Source organism: Mustela nivalis (assembly GCF_964662115.1).
Source record: "Mustela nivalis genome assembly, chromosome: 6".
Lineage (NCBI taxonomy): Eukaryota > Metazoa > Chordata > Mammalia > Carnivora > Mustelidae > Mustela > Mustela nivalis.
In genome coordinates, this window is record NC_139025.1 from 151,381,657 (window position 1) to 151,399,417 (window position 17,761).

General features: G+C 44.6%; 1 protein-coding gene across 2 annotated transcripts in view; it reads right to left on the reverse strand.

The window, feature by feature from the left end:
- Positions 1-17,146, reverse strand: part of IQGAP1 (IQ motif containing GTPase activating protein 1) — a 101,387-nt gene extending 84,241 nt beyond the window's left edge. The window contains exons 1-2 of one of the 2 annotated variants that reach the window (XM_082736140.1): positions 16,969-17,146; positions 15,117-15,216 (exon numbers count right to left, since the gene is read on the reverse strand). In XM_082736140.1, the coding sequence (XP_082592266.1) occupies positions 15,117-15,216; positions 16,969-17,023 (155 nt within the window). In that variant the 5' untranslated portion in view covers positions 17,024-17,146. The remainder of the gene's footprint in view (positions 1-15,116; positions 15,217-16,968) is intronic. The other variant, XM_082736141.1, reaches the window with a different exon arrangement.
- Between the last annotated feature and the right edge of the window lie 615 nt (positions 17,147-17,761).

A 17,761-nucleotide genomic window follows, 5' to 3' on the forward strand; every position in this document is an offset into this window, starting at 1 on the left:
TTAGTGAGGAAAGAAGTGACACTTAGGATTCAGCTAGGACTTCTCAAGACAAGCCCTTTCACATTAACATCATTTCCTGTTGGACAGGGTCACCAGATTGGTGAATCAGAGAAACACAGTAATGTGTAGGTTTTAGCAAGGCATTTACAAGTATGTCTCATGCAACTTCAGTGACAGGTTGGATAAATGTGGACTAGGCTATAAGGAGGTTAAGATATAGAGCCGGTTGAATAAACCATATTCAAAAAGAGCTGCTAGATGAGGAGTGACTGCCTAATGGGTGTGGGCTTTCTGGGGGTGAAAATTTTCTGGAATTAAATAGTCATAGTGGCTGCACAACATTGTGAATATACGGAAAAAAAGTATTGAATTGCATACTTTAGAATGGTTAAACGTGGCAAATTTATGTTACGAATTTTATCTCAATGAAGAAAGGAGCTATTAGGTTTTAAATTCAAAGAAAGCTCTCTAGGGAGTGTTACAGGTAAAACATTTTTATTGGCACTTATCAGCGATATGTACTGATTGAATTTGAGTTTGCCTTATTGCTGGAGTGATGGGTTAATACACTGCATGACAGCTCTGCTTTCAAAATACCTTGAATCTAATGATGAGCTTTAATAGTGATAAAATGTGACATCCTATACTGGGGTATAGTTGCAAATGGACTGTCTAGGTACAGGACAGAGTAGTTCCATTAATGGGAAATAGCATTAGTGGGAAACCTGAACAAAATGAAATAAAACTATGTTGTTAAAACACATTCTATTAATGAGTCAATTTTTTTATTCTCTATTGACTCTAACAATGAGTCAATTCCCTCAATATATAAAGAGCTCTTACAAGTCAGTAAGAAAAGCCAGAACTCCGGGTGCCTGGGTGGCTCAGTTGGTTAAACACCTGCCTTTGGCTCAAGTCATGATCCTGGAATCCCAGGATCGAGCCCACAATGGCCTCCCTGCTCAGCAGAGTCTGCTTCTCCTTCTGCCCCCAACCCACTTGTGCTTATTCTCTTACACACTCTCTCAAATAAATAAAATCTTTAAAATAAAAAAAAAAGTCAATGACTCAACAGAAAAATGAGCAAAGAGTTCAACTAAAACAGTTGACAGAAAAAGAAATACATCTGGCTTTTAGACACGTATAAAGATGCTCAGGGATGCCTGGCTGGCTCTGTTGGCAGAGCACATGGTTTCTTCAGCTCATGGTTTTAAAAGTTTGAGCCCTACATTGGGTGTGGAGCCTACCTTTAAAAAAAAAAAAAGGAAAGAAAGAAAAAATTAAAGTTTTTTATTTTATTTATTTTTTTTAAAAGATTTTATTTATTTATTTGACAGAGAGAGATCACAAGTAGGCAGAGAGGCAGGCAGAGAGAGAGGAGGAAGCAGGCTCCCTGCTGAGCAGAGAGCCCGATGTGGGGCTCGATCCCCAATTAAAGTTTTTTTAAAAGATGCTCAGCTTCACTCAAAATTAGATAATCTGAAAATGAAACTACAAGGAAATACCATTTTTCACCTCCAAAATTCACAAATACTCAAAAAAACTATTCATACTGCAGGCTGGTAAAATTATGGGTAAGCCAGCCCTCTCATATATTGAGGATGGAACAACCCTCCACCGAGAAAGTTGACAATATTTATCAAAACTAAATGTACACACTCCGAAATTCCACTTTTAGAAATTTACCCTCCAAGAATATGCACAAGCATGAGATGGCAAATACAAAAAGTTGCTAACTAGAAGACTATTTATAATAACAAAGTTGGGGGAAATGTGCACCGGTAGGTTAAATCTATACACAGAAGAGCTGTGCAAATGTGGAGATAAAAATGTGGCACTCTAGGGCACCTGCGTGGCTCAGCTGGTTGAGCGACTGCTGTCAGCCCAGGTCATCATCCTGGAGTCCCAGGATGGAGTCCCACATCGGGCTTCCTGCTCAGCGGAGGTCTGCTTCTCCCTCTGACCTTCCCCCTCTCGTGCTCACTTGCTCTCATTTTCTCTCTCTCTCAAATGAATAAATAAAATCTTTAAAAAAAATGCAGCACTCTAATGTACTCATGTGGAATAAGTCACAAGATGCAAAGCAAAATGTACAGTGCACTATCGCTTCTAAAGAAGGAAATAAAAGTGACTTGTATCTCTACGTACTGAATACTGAAGCACATGCATTCATGACAGTGGTTCCATCTGGAGAAAAACTGGGTGGCTAGGACACAGCTTTTCACTGTATACCCCAGCATAGACTCTAAGACAGGTTCATGTATTATCTCTCTCTTTTTTTTTTTAATGATTAGGAAAAAAGTTTTAGTTAAAAAACTAAAATCTACCTAAAAAATATTTTGGGGGGAATTCTCAAGTTTTTAAAGGAAAACCCTCAGAGTCAAACCACTGCTTAGCACTACCAATTCAACCAATGATTAAGAAACACTGTCCAGACTAATGATAGAACAGTATGTTTTCAGGGCAGAAAGATATTTTGTTGCAATAGTCCTGTAAGTAGTAAGTATATTTTGTTTCCGTATAGCTGTTCTAAAGGTCATCTGACCTGCATGTTATTTGGGTTTTGTTTTGCTTTGATTTGATTTTATTTGACAGAGACAGAGCGGGCAAAAGTGGGGAGAGCAGCAAGCAGAGAGAAAGGGAGAAGCAGGCTCCTTGCTGACCAGGGAGCTGGATGAGGGGCTTGATCCCAGGACCCCAGCATCATGACCTGAGCAGAAGGCAGCTGCTTAACTGACTGAGCCACCCAGGAGTGCCGGCATATGTTATTCATAATGAAATGACTGGCTATACTGTGAGGCTTTTTCTTAAGATTTGTTATTTATTTGACAGAGAGAGACAGCAAGAGAGGGAACACAAGCAGGGGGAGTGGGAGAGGGAGAAGCAGGCTTCCTGCTGAGCGGAGAGCATGATGTAGGGCTCTATCCTAGGACTCCAGGGTCATGACCTGAGCCAAAGGCAGACACTTAAAGACTGAGCCACCCAAGCGCCCCGAGGCTTTTTCTATTTATTTTCATATCATTTTACTACAATGATCATCGGTTTTTCCTCCTTCTTTTCAATTTTTCCTTTTCTAATTTTTCCCCATTAGCTCCCTTTATACTTCAGTTTCTTCTGCTTCAGTTTTTAGGAACACTAATTAATCCTATTCTAGAGAATATTTTGATTTTGATGTGGCTAATTATCCCCAGAAACAGATATTTTCTACGTTATGGATAAATACCCATTACAACAATAGTATTTTCCTTCCACTACAAAAGTCTTACAATTTTGCCTAAAGCCAGCATCCTCTCAGTCCCCAGACATCTGCCCCAACAGAAGCCAAGCCCTGGGCTGGCAGCTACCTCTCCAGTGCTCCTTCTGCTTTTCGTTATGATTTCCAGTGAGTCAACAGGAAGGTATTCTGAGTAAAGAAGAAATAGAGGCCTTTAGACAGGACTTTCCTCCACCCACAACACCAAAAAATACAGCTCTTGCCAAACGATCCAAGGCAATTTCCAATCCAGTTTGCCACTCCTGTCTGCATGAGGTCATTATTTAAAAAACAAGCAAGTGGGAAGAAGAAATGCTTTTCTAAGCTAAATCAAAAGTAGATCCCAGGCTGTGAACAAGGAAACCAATTGGGAACTCTCTGGCCTCCCCAGAGCCCCCGTATTTTACTCCATCATCTCTATTGCATCCATTTCCACTTCCAGGAAAAGTCTTTGTGAACAGGAGTTAGGTCAAAAAAGTTAAGCATACACATTTGTCACAGGCCAGTATCATGCTTCTAGACACCTACAAAATTCCCTAAACTTAGATTTTACGTTCATCATATTTTTTTTTTTAGATTTTATTTTTTAAGTCATCTCTACACCCAACTTGGGGCTCAAACCCACAACCTTGACATCAAGAGCTGCATGTTCATGGCTGAGCCAGCCACGAGGCCCTATGTTTACTACGTCTCTCATAAGCATGAATAAATCTTTTACCAATCAACATTTTAAAAAAGATTTTATTTATTTATTCGACAGAGAGAGATCACAAGTAAGCAGAGAGGCAGGCAGAGAGAGAGAGGGAAGCGGGCTCCCTGCCGAGCAGACAGCCCGATGTGGGGCTCGATCCTAGGACCCTGGGATCATGACCTGAGCAGAAGGTAAAGGCTTTAACCCACTGAGCCACCCAGGCGCCCCCCCAGATCAACAAACATTTAATAGCTACTTACGTATGTCCATCACTATCTTTAGCTCTCCACTGAATAAAGAAAGTATAAGATAGAATCCAACACTCTAGTCAGACACTAAGCTATGAGACAAATCAAAACAAAACAAAGACATGAGACAATCAGAGAACTGTCGTGAGACAGTCAGAGGGGCAAGCCAGAGACCGCAGCAAGCAGCAGGCAGGCGCAGACAGTACCTCGCCCATAGGACAGCCTGGCAGTTACCAACTCCAGGAACCAGTAGACTTAAACGGTGGGCTGACATGTCGCCCCTTCCAGGCCTAGAGAGGCTGACAGCACCAGTAGTACTAGGGTCACCCAGAGCAGGCTCAGAAATGCACGGAGAGTTACAAGACTATCAGGCGAGGGATACTAACTCATTTTTTCCCCCTCTGTAAAAATAATGCCTATCTCACAGTTGTGCTGTATATCAAGTCCATCATCATTCTGCTGCGTTACCGGTAGTGATGACTGCTGTCAGTATTTTTAGAAGCAGTAGAACTAAGTAGCAGACTGACCCTGTAAGTACTTGCCAAACCTGAAATCCGGATCTACCACTTACTGGATGGGCGAGTCAGCCTCCAGCCTTGCTTTCTTTTCTGTTAAATGTAGATAAGAATAAGTACCTCGAGGGGCTTCCAGACTAGCTGGTCAGAGCACACAAGGAAAGCGGTAAGCACAGCGCCAGGAGTGCAGTAACTGCTCACGAAATAGTAACAAATGGTCCCAAGGGTGACAGTGAAGAGGGAGAGGAGGACCGTGATCTTGAGGCAGACAGAAAATACCTTCTAGTATGACGTCCTTGCAAACTGCAGGGTTGGGTTTTGGGGTTTTAGTCTGTTTCCTTTTAGCTGTTGTAAAAGTATCTATTGAGGTTTCTGTAATAAAATGCCTTATTAAAAAATGACAAAGTAATTCTTCCTGACATAGAATTAGAAGAAAAAATTAAAAACATCCAAGTTTAAGCAAGTAAACTTTTTCTCCAAAGTAAAACATTAACCAGATCTTCCACTTATTATATGTTTATGATGTTTGAATCACACACGTCAAGGCAAAGGGATCAAATCAGAAAACCAGGACCTCCTCTGGGAGAAAAACCAAGCGGCAGAGTCATGATTCAATCAGGTGGGGAGCCAAGCCTCCGTACTCAAGTGGCACTTCACTCAGTCTGCTCAAAGATACCGTCTCTAGGCAACCAAGTCCCAAATTTTAAACAAACAGCCCCAGTCAGATGAATCACTTCCGGATGGTCTCACTTTGCCTACCAGCACTTTCTTATACAAATACTTCCCGTGAAGGAGTTTATTCAGCAGCTCAATTGCAAACAGCGAGGAATTAGTTTATCAAATGCCACATGGCTTAAAAATGTTCAAAACAGGTCCTGCCACCGACAGATATCCCCAAAGTGCTAAACTTTGAAGCAGAAGAAATTACACTGAAATCAGGGACAGGTCACCATGCAAAGCCAGAAAATTAAATTCCTAGAACATGCCAATGTAGGCCCTCAAATAGATTTTTACTATTTTTTCACTGGGAACATTAAAATATATAAACACAACTGTTACTCTGACCTTGAAGACAAGAAATATATGCCAAATTTGATCAGATGGATGGCCCACTTAGCCCAGTTAGACTTTCCCAACCTTGACTGTTGGACAATCCACACACTTAGCCAGCCAACTAACACTGGTTTCCTGTGGCCACACCCACTCCAAGACTTACTGAAAATAAGGGGAACTGGTGAAGTATTAAACCCAACTCCTGGCTGCAAGCTCCTTTCTTCTGCCTGAAAAGAATGCTATATGTGTCACACTATTCTTCATGAACTAATTAAAGACCATTTCATCTGTTAACAAGAACAGAGAGGGAAAAGGAGTTAACAGTCCAAAATGAAAACTGCAGTAGGACAGAGCAACTGTCATTAACAGACCAGGAAAAAAATCAAGACATTAGAAAATCAAGTCAGGGGGTGCCTGGGTGGCTCAGTGGGTTAAGCCTCTGCCTTCGGCTCAGGTCATGATCCCAGGGTCCTGGGATAGAGCCCCACATCAGGTTCTCTGCTCAGCGGGGAGCCTGATTCCCCCTCTCTCTCTGCTTGCCTCTCTGCCTACTTGTGATCTGTCTGTCAAATAAATAAATAAAATCTTTAAAAAAAAATCAAATCAGTAAATCAGAAGATAGATGTGAGACACATATCTAGAATGCTGATAAAACAGACAAAATGATAAAGAGCCATAAAACAAACTATACAGATCTAACCTACCAACAGATACCCCAAAATAAAACCAATAATAACCAATAATAAATCAGAATAAAAAATCAGAACCAATTAACAAAGGTTCAACAACTTCCTAGAGCTAAAACAAAAAAGATAACATAAATCAAGAGTTTCCACATAACAGGCAAAATTACCAAGCCAACATCAACTCTAATATGTAACTTGAGGAAACACTGAGAAACAAGAATTTTCCAAGTTTCAAATAATGAAAAATTGTGAAAAAAAAAAAAAAAAAAAGAAAGTTACTTGTACGGTGCTAAAATCAAGTTAGCTTTGGGGTGCCTGGGTAGCTCAGTAGGTTAAGCCTCTGTCTTTGGCTCAGGTCATGGTCTCAGGGTCCTGGGATCAAGCCCCGCATCAGGCAGGCTCTTTGCTCTGCAGAGAGCCTGCTTCCCCCTCTCCCTCTCTGCCTGCCTCTCTTCCTACTTGTGTTCTCTGTCAAATAAATAAAATCTTGAAAAAAAAAATAAATCAAGTTAGTTTCATTTAGATATTTCTCAGTAAGTACAAGAAAATGAAGTCCAACACATTTTCTCAAGAAAAATGAAATACAGGTGCACCCAGGTAGCTCAGTGGGTTGAGTGTCACCAGACTTTTGGTTTCTGCTCCAGTAGTGGGACTGAGCTCTGGGGCAGGCTCTGCGGACAGTGGGGGAGTCTGCTTGGGATTCCCTCTCTCTCCCTCTGCCCCTCTCCCCACAAAATAAATAAAACCTTAAAAAAAAAAAAAAAGAAAGAAAGAAGGGGTGCCTGAGTGGCTCAGTCATTAGGCATCTGCCTTTGGCTCTAGGCATGATCCAGGGTCCTGGGATTGAGCCGTGAATTGGGCTCCGTTATCAGCAGGGAGCCTGCTTCTCCCTTTCCCACTCCCCCTGCTCGTGTTTCCTCTCTCGCTGTCATCTCTCTCCATCAAATAAATAAATAAAAGCTTAAAAAAAAAAAGGAAAATGAAATATATTTCGCCATAGAAGAATGAAGAGTCTAGAAACAGAACTATACACAATTTAATATTTGACAAAGTAGATATCAATTGCTAATAGCTAGTAAAAAGATTGTGGGTTATTTGTTTTGTTTTGTTTTTTGTTTTTATTTGAGAGAGAGCATGGGGTGGGGGGGGGCAGAGGGACAGGGAGAAGCAGACTCCCCGCTGAGTAAGGAGCCCAACTGGGGGTGCTCAATCCCAGGAAATCATAACCTGAGCCAAAGGCAGAGGCTTAAGCCACCAAGGCGCCCCAAGATTGCTTTCAAATGACAGAATAATTTAGAAAACACCGTAAGATTTAAAGACCTAGATTTCTAAAAAAAATTTAAACCATTAAATCAAAGAAAAGCCAACAATATAAACTTCACACTTTAGCAAGGCTTTAGAGAAATGAAACTACCTAAGCATTGAATTTATAGAAGAAATTACAAAGAGAAAGATTTAACACCTCAACTGCATAAAATTTAAAACTTCTGTACAAAGGGTGACTGGCTGGCTCAGTGGACCACACAACTCCAGATCTCGGGGTTGTAGGCTGGAGCCCCACAATGGGTGTAGAGATTACTTAAAAATAAAATAAAAATAAAATAGAAAAAATTAAAATAATAAAACTTCTATACAGTGGAAAAAAATAAATAAAATGGAAAGCCAGGGGCGCCTCAGTGGGTTAAAGCCTCTGCCTTTGGCTCAGGTCATGATCTCAGGGTCCTGGGATCAAGTCTCAAGTCAGGCTCTCTGTTCAGTGGGAAGCCTGCTTCCCTGCCTCTCTCTTTGCCTGCCTCTCTACCTACTTGTGATCTCTGTCTGTGAAATAAACCTAAAAAATATATATATATATATACATATATATATATCTTAAAAAAATGGAAAACCAAGAGAAAATGTTGGTAGTAAATACAACGGAAGGGGGGCACTTGGGTGGTTCAGTGGGTTAAAGCCTCTGCCTTCAGCTCAGGTCATGATCCCAGGGTCCTGGGACCGAGCCCCCACATGGGCCTCTCTGCTCAGCAGGGAGCCTGCTTCCCTTCCTCTCTCTGCCTGCTTGTGATCTCTGTCTGTCAAATAGTAAATATAATCTTAAAAAAAAAATACAAGAGAACATTGATGTCCATATTATGACAGTTCATGAAAGTTAACCTCATGACCCTACTAGACAAACATCATCAACAGTTTGCACAATAAAATAAAACTGATAACAGGTACATGGGAAAAATGTTTAAACTATCCAGCAATCAAAGCAATGATTTTAAACTGGAATTAGCCTAAATAACTTACGGATGTTATGTAACCACTGAAAATAGTAATTAAGACAATACTATAGCAATTTAAAAGTCTAACTTTGTGAATGCCACTATCTAAAAATTTTATAGATGGTTTTTCCTTTTACTTAAGCCCTTCCTTTCTTCTGTATTACAAAATTTATGATCACTGTAAAAAGCATTTTAAACATACCAAAGTGTTCTAAAATAAAAAGGAAAAGTCTTCTCACACCCTCCACCCCCACACTCCACTCCCTAGAGGTAGCCTCTATTTCTGGTGTTTCCTTCCAAACAAAAGCTTAAATCTGAAGTGAAAAACTAGAGCTACCAACCGTTAAGACCTTGAAAGTGCCCAGATAATTCTCCAGAAATGTTTACTAACACGTCATCATCTTCGTATTACATCTGTTTTTGCCCCAGGGACCAGGACAGACAATATACTCACTGAGTGTTCACTGCAGCCCTACCATAGCTCAGACACTGTGCCGGGCAAGTAGCCCTCACGGCACCTTAGGCACCTCCGTAAGATGTGGGGCATCTCCATTCTGCAAAGTACAAACTTGGGCTCACTCCAAAGGTGATGCTTAACCAACTCACTTTGCAACTTAAACAACTTGCAAAACCAGAATCAAAAATCACACCTGCCAAAACTGAAAGTCCTCATTCTTTTCACTTCATGTATCTCAACCGTCAAGATTTTAAAAACGTTTTGTTCAGACTTTTAAAATGTCTGTTTCATTTAATTATAAGTATTATGAGACTAAAGTCATATGACCTTTCTTAGTACTTAGTGCTTAGTACTAACAGATGACTGCCTAATATGTATCAGGTTACTCTCCAGATTTTTTTTAAAAGATTTTATTAATTTGTCAGAGTGAGAGAAAAAGAGAGTGTGGGCACAAGCAGGGGGAACAGCAGGCAGAGGGAGACGCAGGCTCCCCGCGGAGCAGGGAGCCTGACACAGGACTCCATCCCAGGACTGTGGGATCGTGACCTGAGCCGAAGGCCAACATTTAACTGACTGAGCCACCCAGGCATCCCTACTCTCCACATTTGTAAATTGTAACTTTTGCTAAGTGTCTCAGCTACACCACAGGGTAAACAGCAGTAAAACATTTTCCTGGCTACACTAGGAGCTAATCTTCCCATTTGTAACATTATTACCATGTGCAAAAGCACTCTTAGTTTGAACTTTAACAAATACTTCTTAAAAAATATTTTATTTATTTATTTGACAGAGAGAAAGAGAATAGCAGGGGGAGCAGCAGGCAGAGGGAGAGGGAGAAGCAGACTCCCCACTGAGCAGGGAGGCTGATGCAGGGCTGGATCCCAGGGCCCTGGGCTCATTATCTGAGCCAAAGGCAGATGCTTAACCACTGAGCCACCCAGGTGCTCCAATACACTTTTAAATGCAACCAACTTCTTATTAGTAAGTCTATCCAAAGCAGGTGCACCAAGGTAAGCTTCAGAAAAGAGAATAGGGATTTTTTCATCTGTGTCATCATTTTAAGAGTTAAGACTAGGGGTGCATGGGCCAGTCAGTTAAGTGCCTGCTTTAGCTCAAGTCATGATCCCAGGGTTCTGGGATCGAGCCCCACATCAGGATCCCTGCTCAGCGAGGAGCCTGCTTCTCCCTCTCTCTCTGCCCGCCGCTCCCCCTGCTCTGTGCTCTCTTCTCTCTCTCTGTCAAATAAATAAAATCTTAAAAAAAAAATTAAGACTAAATCCCACCCCGTACTTTAATAACTATGAATACATAAGTATACCCAGCTTGCAGTCAAACGTGCCATTAAGTAACGACATTTACATGGCCCCGTTACTCACACAGGGTCTCATGAGGCAACTAAATTAATTTTCCCATCTGTAAGAGGAGAGCATGGATCAGCCTCCTACAAATGAAGTGATATTCCTCCATTTGGGGATTCTAGAAGCCGGTGGGCAAGCTGTTCTTCTGAGCCACCTCACCTACCATTTTTTATTTTCTTGCCTAATTAAACGTCTTTAACTTATTTTCATGATCGCGGTGTACCAGCCTGGATATATCCAGATGTTACTGGAGTTCTGATCCCATGAAGAGGAGAAGAGATCCGAAGAGCCCATCCTGTTCAATGTCAACAACAAAGACATATGCACAAAAGAGAATTTGTTCTCAAGACTGGATTTGTTTTCACGATCCTTTCTCAATTCCCCCAAACTAGAGAAGGAAGAGTGTCTCTATCTGGTGCTATGCTCTTGTTAACACCATATCATCTCTGGTGGTCTCCAACCAGCTGGAACCCTTAGTTCCCCTTCTACAAGGGGCTACGGTACCCTGCCCCTTCAGCTGGGGTAGGGACACAGCAAAAGGAACGTGGCCCAAAACAGCAAGCCTCTGAAAGAAGGCACACTTCATCGTCAAACTCAAAGACTGCTACGATCACCCTTCTTACTGTGACCTTTAACCTAACTGAATTCTCTCCTGGCTCCGCTCAGGCACTGTCCTCACCTGCACGCTGCCTGCTCTGCCAGGCCCGATGTGTTCTCTTCTTGGGGCTGCTCACGTAGACATTCTGACCTTTCCCTCGATTACTTCCTTCTGACCGAGACTCAAGCACTTCCTGTACCTCTAGCATTTAAATTTTGCCTCCCCAAGTGGAAATGTTAGTCACCTCTACAACTGCCCCTTAGCCAAAACAAATGTAAGGCCCATCAGAACAGGCAAAAAGATAAAAATAAACCCATAAAAATACACACACATTAGGGAGCCTGGGTAGCCCAGTGGGTTAAGCCTCTGCCTTCGGTTCAGGTCATGATCCCAGGGTCCTGGGATCGAGCCCCACTTTGGGCTCTATACTTGGCAGGGAGTCTGCTTCCCCCACTCCCTCTGCCTACTTGTGATCTCTCTCTCTCTCGTCAAATAAATAATTTTTTTTTAATTAAAAAAATAAACCCACATTTAAAATGCCTTGTCTGCTTTGCAGTCCTTAGCAAAAAGCCCTGAATCCTCAGATGATATTTTATTCATTTCCATATTAAAGCTACTCTCCAAAACATAGGAAAAAGCAGAATCTCTATATTCTCTTTTTTCCAACCACTCCTGGTGCACTCTTCTATGGAACCACTCCTGAATTCTCCCACTTAACCTTTGAGGGAAACGTAAACCCACACCACAACACACTGTCATTTCTCTATAAGCACCCTTCCACTCACTGTTTCCACACACTCATATTCATGCTCTCTACACAATCTCCTCTCTTCTCGGGAAGGAGCTCTGTTACAGGTAGGGGAGAAAACGGAGTGTCCTAGGATACACAATGGAGCCCCTGTACTCGAAGGGGAGGAGCATCGGTATTATAAATAGAACCAAAGAGGGTAACCTTTTCTCCCTTGGATCTCTCTGATCTTTCCCCCTGGACTTGGAAGGGGTGTAAATTCCAGACTCTGGGGCTCCTCCAACTTGGGAGGTGTGGAGGTTGTGAAGGAAACAGGATCCGGGCCAATCCGAAGAGGTAAGCCAGGCTCTAGCTGGACGGGAAAGTGTGGCCCTCACCGCACACGAGGTGGAGCTCGGCTCACCAGGGCAGAAAACCCAAGAGGAGCTGAAGCCCCAGCTAATACGGAAGGGCAGGTGATTTGCCTGTGGTTTACCTCAAACGCTTTTTAGGGGTGGTAGCACCCACTTCAGATGGCCAGTAGAGATCGTAGTCTTCTTTTCTAGGGGATTCTTATTCTTCCAAGCCCTTTCTGGTAGTAAAATCCAAATACACGCCTCCAAAGTTGATTTTCTCTTCAAAGCTTTCAACAATAACCACCACCACCACGGCATCCTGTGACTGCCTCCATAAAACAAACCAGGCACATTTCCACAACGCCAGGCCAAGAGGGCAATGTGCCACGATTTTACCCTTCCTTATAACCCAAAGCATAAAAAATAAAGACTGTAACCAATGTCTCACTGCACTTCCTAAGTTTGCAAAAGCGTCTAGCTAAAGAACCCCCCAGGTGATCATGGATGTTAAGGAAATAGGCTGCTTTTCAATTCTGGGAAAAACACCTGACAGAAAGGAATGCACTCCAGAGCAGATGGAAATGTGCCTTGCTGCCACAGCACTCGGAGAAGGAAATGTGACTGACAGAAAACACCATTCTGGTCAGATTGTCATAACCCAGCACAAGGCCAAGTTCCAAAAGCTTTCTGGATCTTGCTTCTCAGTGAAGGGGGCCCAGCAGAACCACAGGAAGCCTTTAAAACATACAGATGTAGGGAACCCTGGGTGGCTCAGTCAGTTAAGCAACTGCCTTTGACTCAGGTCATGATCCCAGAGTCCTGGGATCGAATCCCAATCTCGACAGGGAGCCTGCCTCTCCCTCTGCCTGCTGCTCCCTCTGCTTATGCTCTCTCTGACAAATAAATAAATAAAAACAAAAATATACAGATGTCTAGACCTTCAGCCCAGATTTTCTGAACCAGAATCTCTATGGTAAGACCCAAATATCTGTATTTTTAAGTTCCCCAGATGATCTAACTAACTGTATGAATTTTTTTTTTTTTTTTTTTTTTTTTGAAAGAGAGCTAGCACAAGCAGTGGGGAGGGGAAGCGGACTTCCCACTGAGCAAGGAGCCCGATGTGGGGCTGGATCCCAGGACCCTGGGATCAGGAACTGAGCTGAAGGCGGATGCTTAACTAACTGAGCCACCCAGGCACCCCTGAATTGACTTTTTTTTAAAAAAAGCTACTGCTCAGTCAAGAAAACTACAAGTAGACCATGCAAACGCAGGCTCTGGTGTCCTCGCTGAAATGAAAGAGTTCAAGCAGAGGAGTAGCTGAACTACATCAGTGGAGCAAGGGAGTGGCAGCCAAGAGAGCCTGTGTTAAAAGGGAATTTCAGTGTGGAAACCCAAGATTAAAACAAAAGCAGAAGTGCTTCAGATGGAGGAAGGAAGGGCGCTGGGGTTCTTCCCTCTCATTCCCAAGTCACCTCAACAGAGACACCAGAGGCTTCACAGAGCACAAGATGGTCTCCCAGATGCCAGCTGCAGCTTTCAGATTCTTTGACCTTCCAAAACCAGATCTAGTTCAGTTTAAGTAACAGAGGACTTAATCTTCTCCCCCTCCATGGGGCCCTTACAAACTCTGTGAGAAACATCCCCCTCCTTTTTTTTTGGAAACATCCCCTTTTCTAATTACATATTCACTTCCTGCTGTTTAAACCTTCTATTTAGAAAAATAAGTGTTATTATCATTCTTCCCACCTAAACCATCATTAATCCCCTCCCCCTAGTCTAAAGGAAAAGGTTTAAAGCTCAGAAAAGCAGCAGCCCCGATTCAAGACACCTAAAGCATGCCAGAGGGAACACCAGGGACAGAAAAAGGAAAATGGGACCAGGGAGGGGCACAAAAGGGACTCCAACTGTGTCTTTTGAGAGGAAAAGGAAAAGGACTAACACTTGTAACTTCAGAAATACGAGGATTTTTTTTTTTTTTTGTATTATTCTCTGAACTTTCCTAGACTGCTTTAAGATTTTCAGTATTAACCAAACCAAACAAAAATACCTTTGTTTATTAGCACCATTTGAAACACCCTTGATTTTCATGAGACTTTGATCACAAATACCTTCCATTATCCCATACTGGCCTTTTCCACCAAAGCTCACATATAGGAAACATGATCTGTAATTACATCTATCTGCCCTGGGGCCTTGTAAAGAAGCACAGGCAACAGAACAAAAGAAATGAACCGCTGATAGCGAACTGACACTCCAAGAATAAGACGGCAAGGTGTCAGAGCATCTGAAAAAAGAAAAGCTGCCCTATACACTCACTTTACAAAGAAAGCAGAGGATGCTGACTTTGGTAAACTTTGGACATTGCCAAATGGATGGGCCTGTTCCCAGAGCACTACCAAAGCAGAAAATGAATCCAATTCATATATTAAAACCAGTGAAGAACCTGTGAAACATTAAGGCCAGGAACTTCAAACTTCAAAAATGCTCTTTCTGGGGCACCTGGCTGGCTCAGGCATAAAGCATGTGACTCCTGATCTCAGGGTCCTAAGTTCGAGCCCCATGTTGGGTATGGAGCCTACTTTAAAAAAAAAAAGAAAGAAAGAAAGAAAAGAAAAGTTAAAAAAAAAAAAAACTGTTATTTCTCCCAAACAGCTGGTAGTGCCCAAAATGTGCATCATAAGCACAAAACCAAACAACACATATCTGGAAATTTTTCAGAATACTTAAGTGCCCATCAAAGAGTTTCACAATAAACTGCCATCAAGGCTACTTACTCCCATGAATAAATACCCTACCTATACTTACTCCTTCAAACTACCAGCCTCCTCCAGTCACACCTACAACACATTCAAAGAGATCTCTGTGTTCACACCATAACAGCTCCCTTCTCTCCAGCCGGCCAATCTTTACCTCTTTGCTTCTTCCAAATGACAAAGGTACTCATAAGCCACATTCTGACGTCTCCTCTCATCCATCTCCTCGGCAGTGAGTCTCTCATTATCCAGGACAGCTAAAACATGAAAGAAAAGAATGTAAACACAAGGACCTATAACCCTTCTGAGCAATAAAATAATGCCACAGCATCAAATTCCTGTTAGTCACCGAAAGAGGCAGGGTAACCTGTGGAGATACATGGACAGCCAGATGTACTACAATGACTTTCCTAGAACGGCAATTACGGGGTTTCAAGTACATTCATCTAACCCCTATGATAACATAAACATTGTTTACTATATAGACAATAAATTTTATTGTAACTTGAAAAAAGTATACGGACTTGAGATTTTGGCCCAGATCTGCTCTGGTCTATCTGCCAGACTCTGTCTTGATACAGAGCTGATCATGTCATTTTCCCTTTTTTATTAATAACCAAAGCCAGCAATCACTGAGAACTAAATGGCAGTACTGTGCGAAGCATTTTCCGTGCATCCTCTCACTGAAGTCCCACAGCAGTCCTGTGATCATCCCTCCTCTTTTACAGATGAGGTAACAGGCTGGCTTGCTCTTCGCTCCACCGCTAATCAGCGCTTGGATTCAGATTCAAACCCAGGCAATCCGTGTCAACCTGCCTCCTTCATGGACACCCAAGGTAGGGCATAAACTCCAAATTCCTTGGGATGGCACTCAAGGCCTTTCCCAGTTTGGCCCCAACTATTTTTAGAAACTCTTCTCCCTTTCCCTGCCCCCTCTCATCCCACCACTGTGCCCTTCTACCCTTCAAGACCTTAATTCACGCTCTTTCCTCGAGTTTCCTCTCTGACCCCGCCCTGCCCCGTCGGACTTTGCGTCGTTCAAGGCTCGCTGCTGAAGGCTACCTGTGTTCCCACTGCCTTCCCCCAAGCCCCTCCTCCGCACGACCCTACTGCCAGGCCGGTTCTGCCCCTTTTATCTCTATGGCACCTGCCTGTCATTAGGTTGTACACCTGTCCCTGTCCGATTAAAACGTTCTTGGAAGGCAGGGCCTGATCTTACTCATCTTTAATTCCACAAAGTGGCACAGTACCGCACACCTAACTGTTGGGTGAAATGATCCTAAAAACGGACCCTTATCCCGAGAACACACACTAAAAACGAAATCTCCGGGTTCCGAAGGGCTCGCCTTCGGCCGGTGGCACGGCTCTCCCACCTACAGTTCAATGACGTTCCACGGACAGCGGCAGAAAATGAGGTTCAGAAAATGAGGAAGTCATGGGGTTGGGTTCTGGTTTTTTTTCTTTCTTTCTTGTTTTAACTTTTGAAATTGTGCGAGGGAACTAAACCCGAGAAAGGTGAAGTGGCCCGCCCGGGGCCGCCCCTCTCCGCCGGCCGGGGGCCCGGCAGGTCCGCACCCCGGGGCCAGCTCGCAGGCAGCAGTCGGGGCAGCGCCTCCCCGCGAAGCGCGAGGGAGCCCGGGTCTCCGGGACACGCCCTGCCCCGGCCTCCTGCCACCTCACCCGAGGTCGTCCCCCCCGCGCCAAATCTCGGCGGCTCCCGGAGGCGGACTCCGAGGCGGGAGGCGCTGGGTGGGGCCGAGGGTCGCGGCGTCCCGGTCCCGGAGAGGAGGCCGCCCGCGTCCTCGCCACCGCTTCGGAGACCCGGCTGGGCGCCTCGCGGCCCGCCACCCCTCCCTCCCGCCGCCCGGCCCGGCCGGCTCTTCCGGGTCCGCGCGGCCCGCAGCCGCCCTGCCGCACCCTCCCGCCCGCGCGAGCCCCCGGGAAACCGGCGCCCCGGAGGCAGCGAGCCCGGCCCCCAAGCCCCGGTGCCGCGGAGCCCCCGCACTCACAGCCATAGTGCGGCCGGGCCACGCCCAGTCCGTCAACCTCGTCCGCGGCGGACATGGCGGCCGAGCCCGGGTCTCTGCTGAGGAAGCGGTGAGACCTTGAAGGCGCGGCCGGCGGCAGCTGCAGCTCCTGCAGAGTGCGCGGGCTGCCCGGCGGGCTGAGGCCCCGCCCCGCCGGCCGGCCCCGCCCCCGCGCCCCGCCCTGCTGGCCCCGCCCCGCGCAGCGACGCCCTCGGGTGGCGGAAGGAAGGAGGCAGGTCCTCTCGGCTAAGCAGGGGTGGCCGCCCCCGCCCTGGAGCCCTGCCCTGCGGGCCACCGCCCCATGGGCAGGTCGGGGACTGAAAAGGCCGATTTACGGGGAAAAAGAGGTGTTCCTAAACCAGAGTAGAGTAGAGGTTGCGCGGAAGAAAAAGGTGTTACAGAAGAAACAAGCGCTTATGGGCCGGGATGAAATGCAGCATTAAATAAATCCACATCAAAGTTTAAGAAAGGAGCACCTGAGGGACTCCGTGGATGACGCCTCTGCCTTCATCTCGGGTCAGGACCCCCCGGGTGCTGGGATGGAGACCCACGTAGAGCTCCCTGCTCAGCCGGAGCCTGCTTCTCTCTCTCTCTCTCCCTCTCTCTGCAGCTTCCCTTCCTTGTGCTCTCTCTCTCTGTGTCAAGTAAATAAAATTTTAAAAAATAATAATAAAAATAAAAGTTTAAAAAAGTCTTGAAATCAAGTGCCTGGGTGGCTCAGTGGGTTGAGCCTCTGCCTTCAGCTCTGGTTATGGTCTCAGGGTCCTGGATCTAG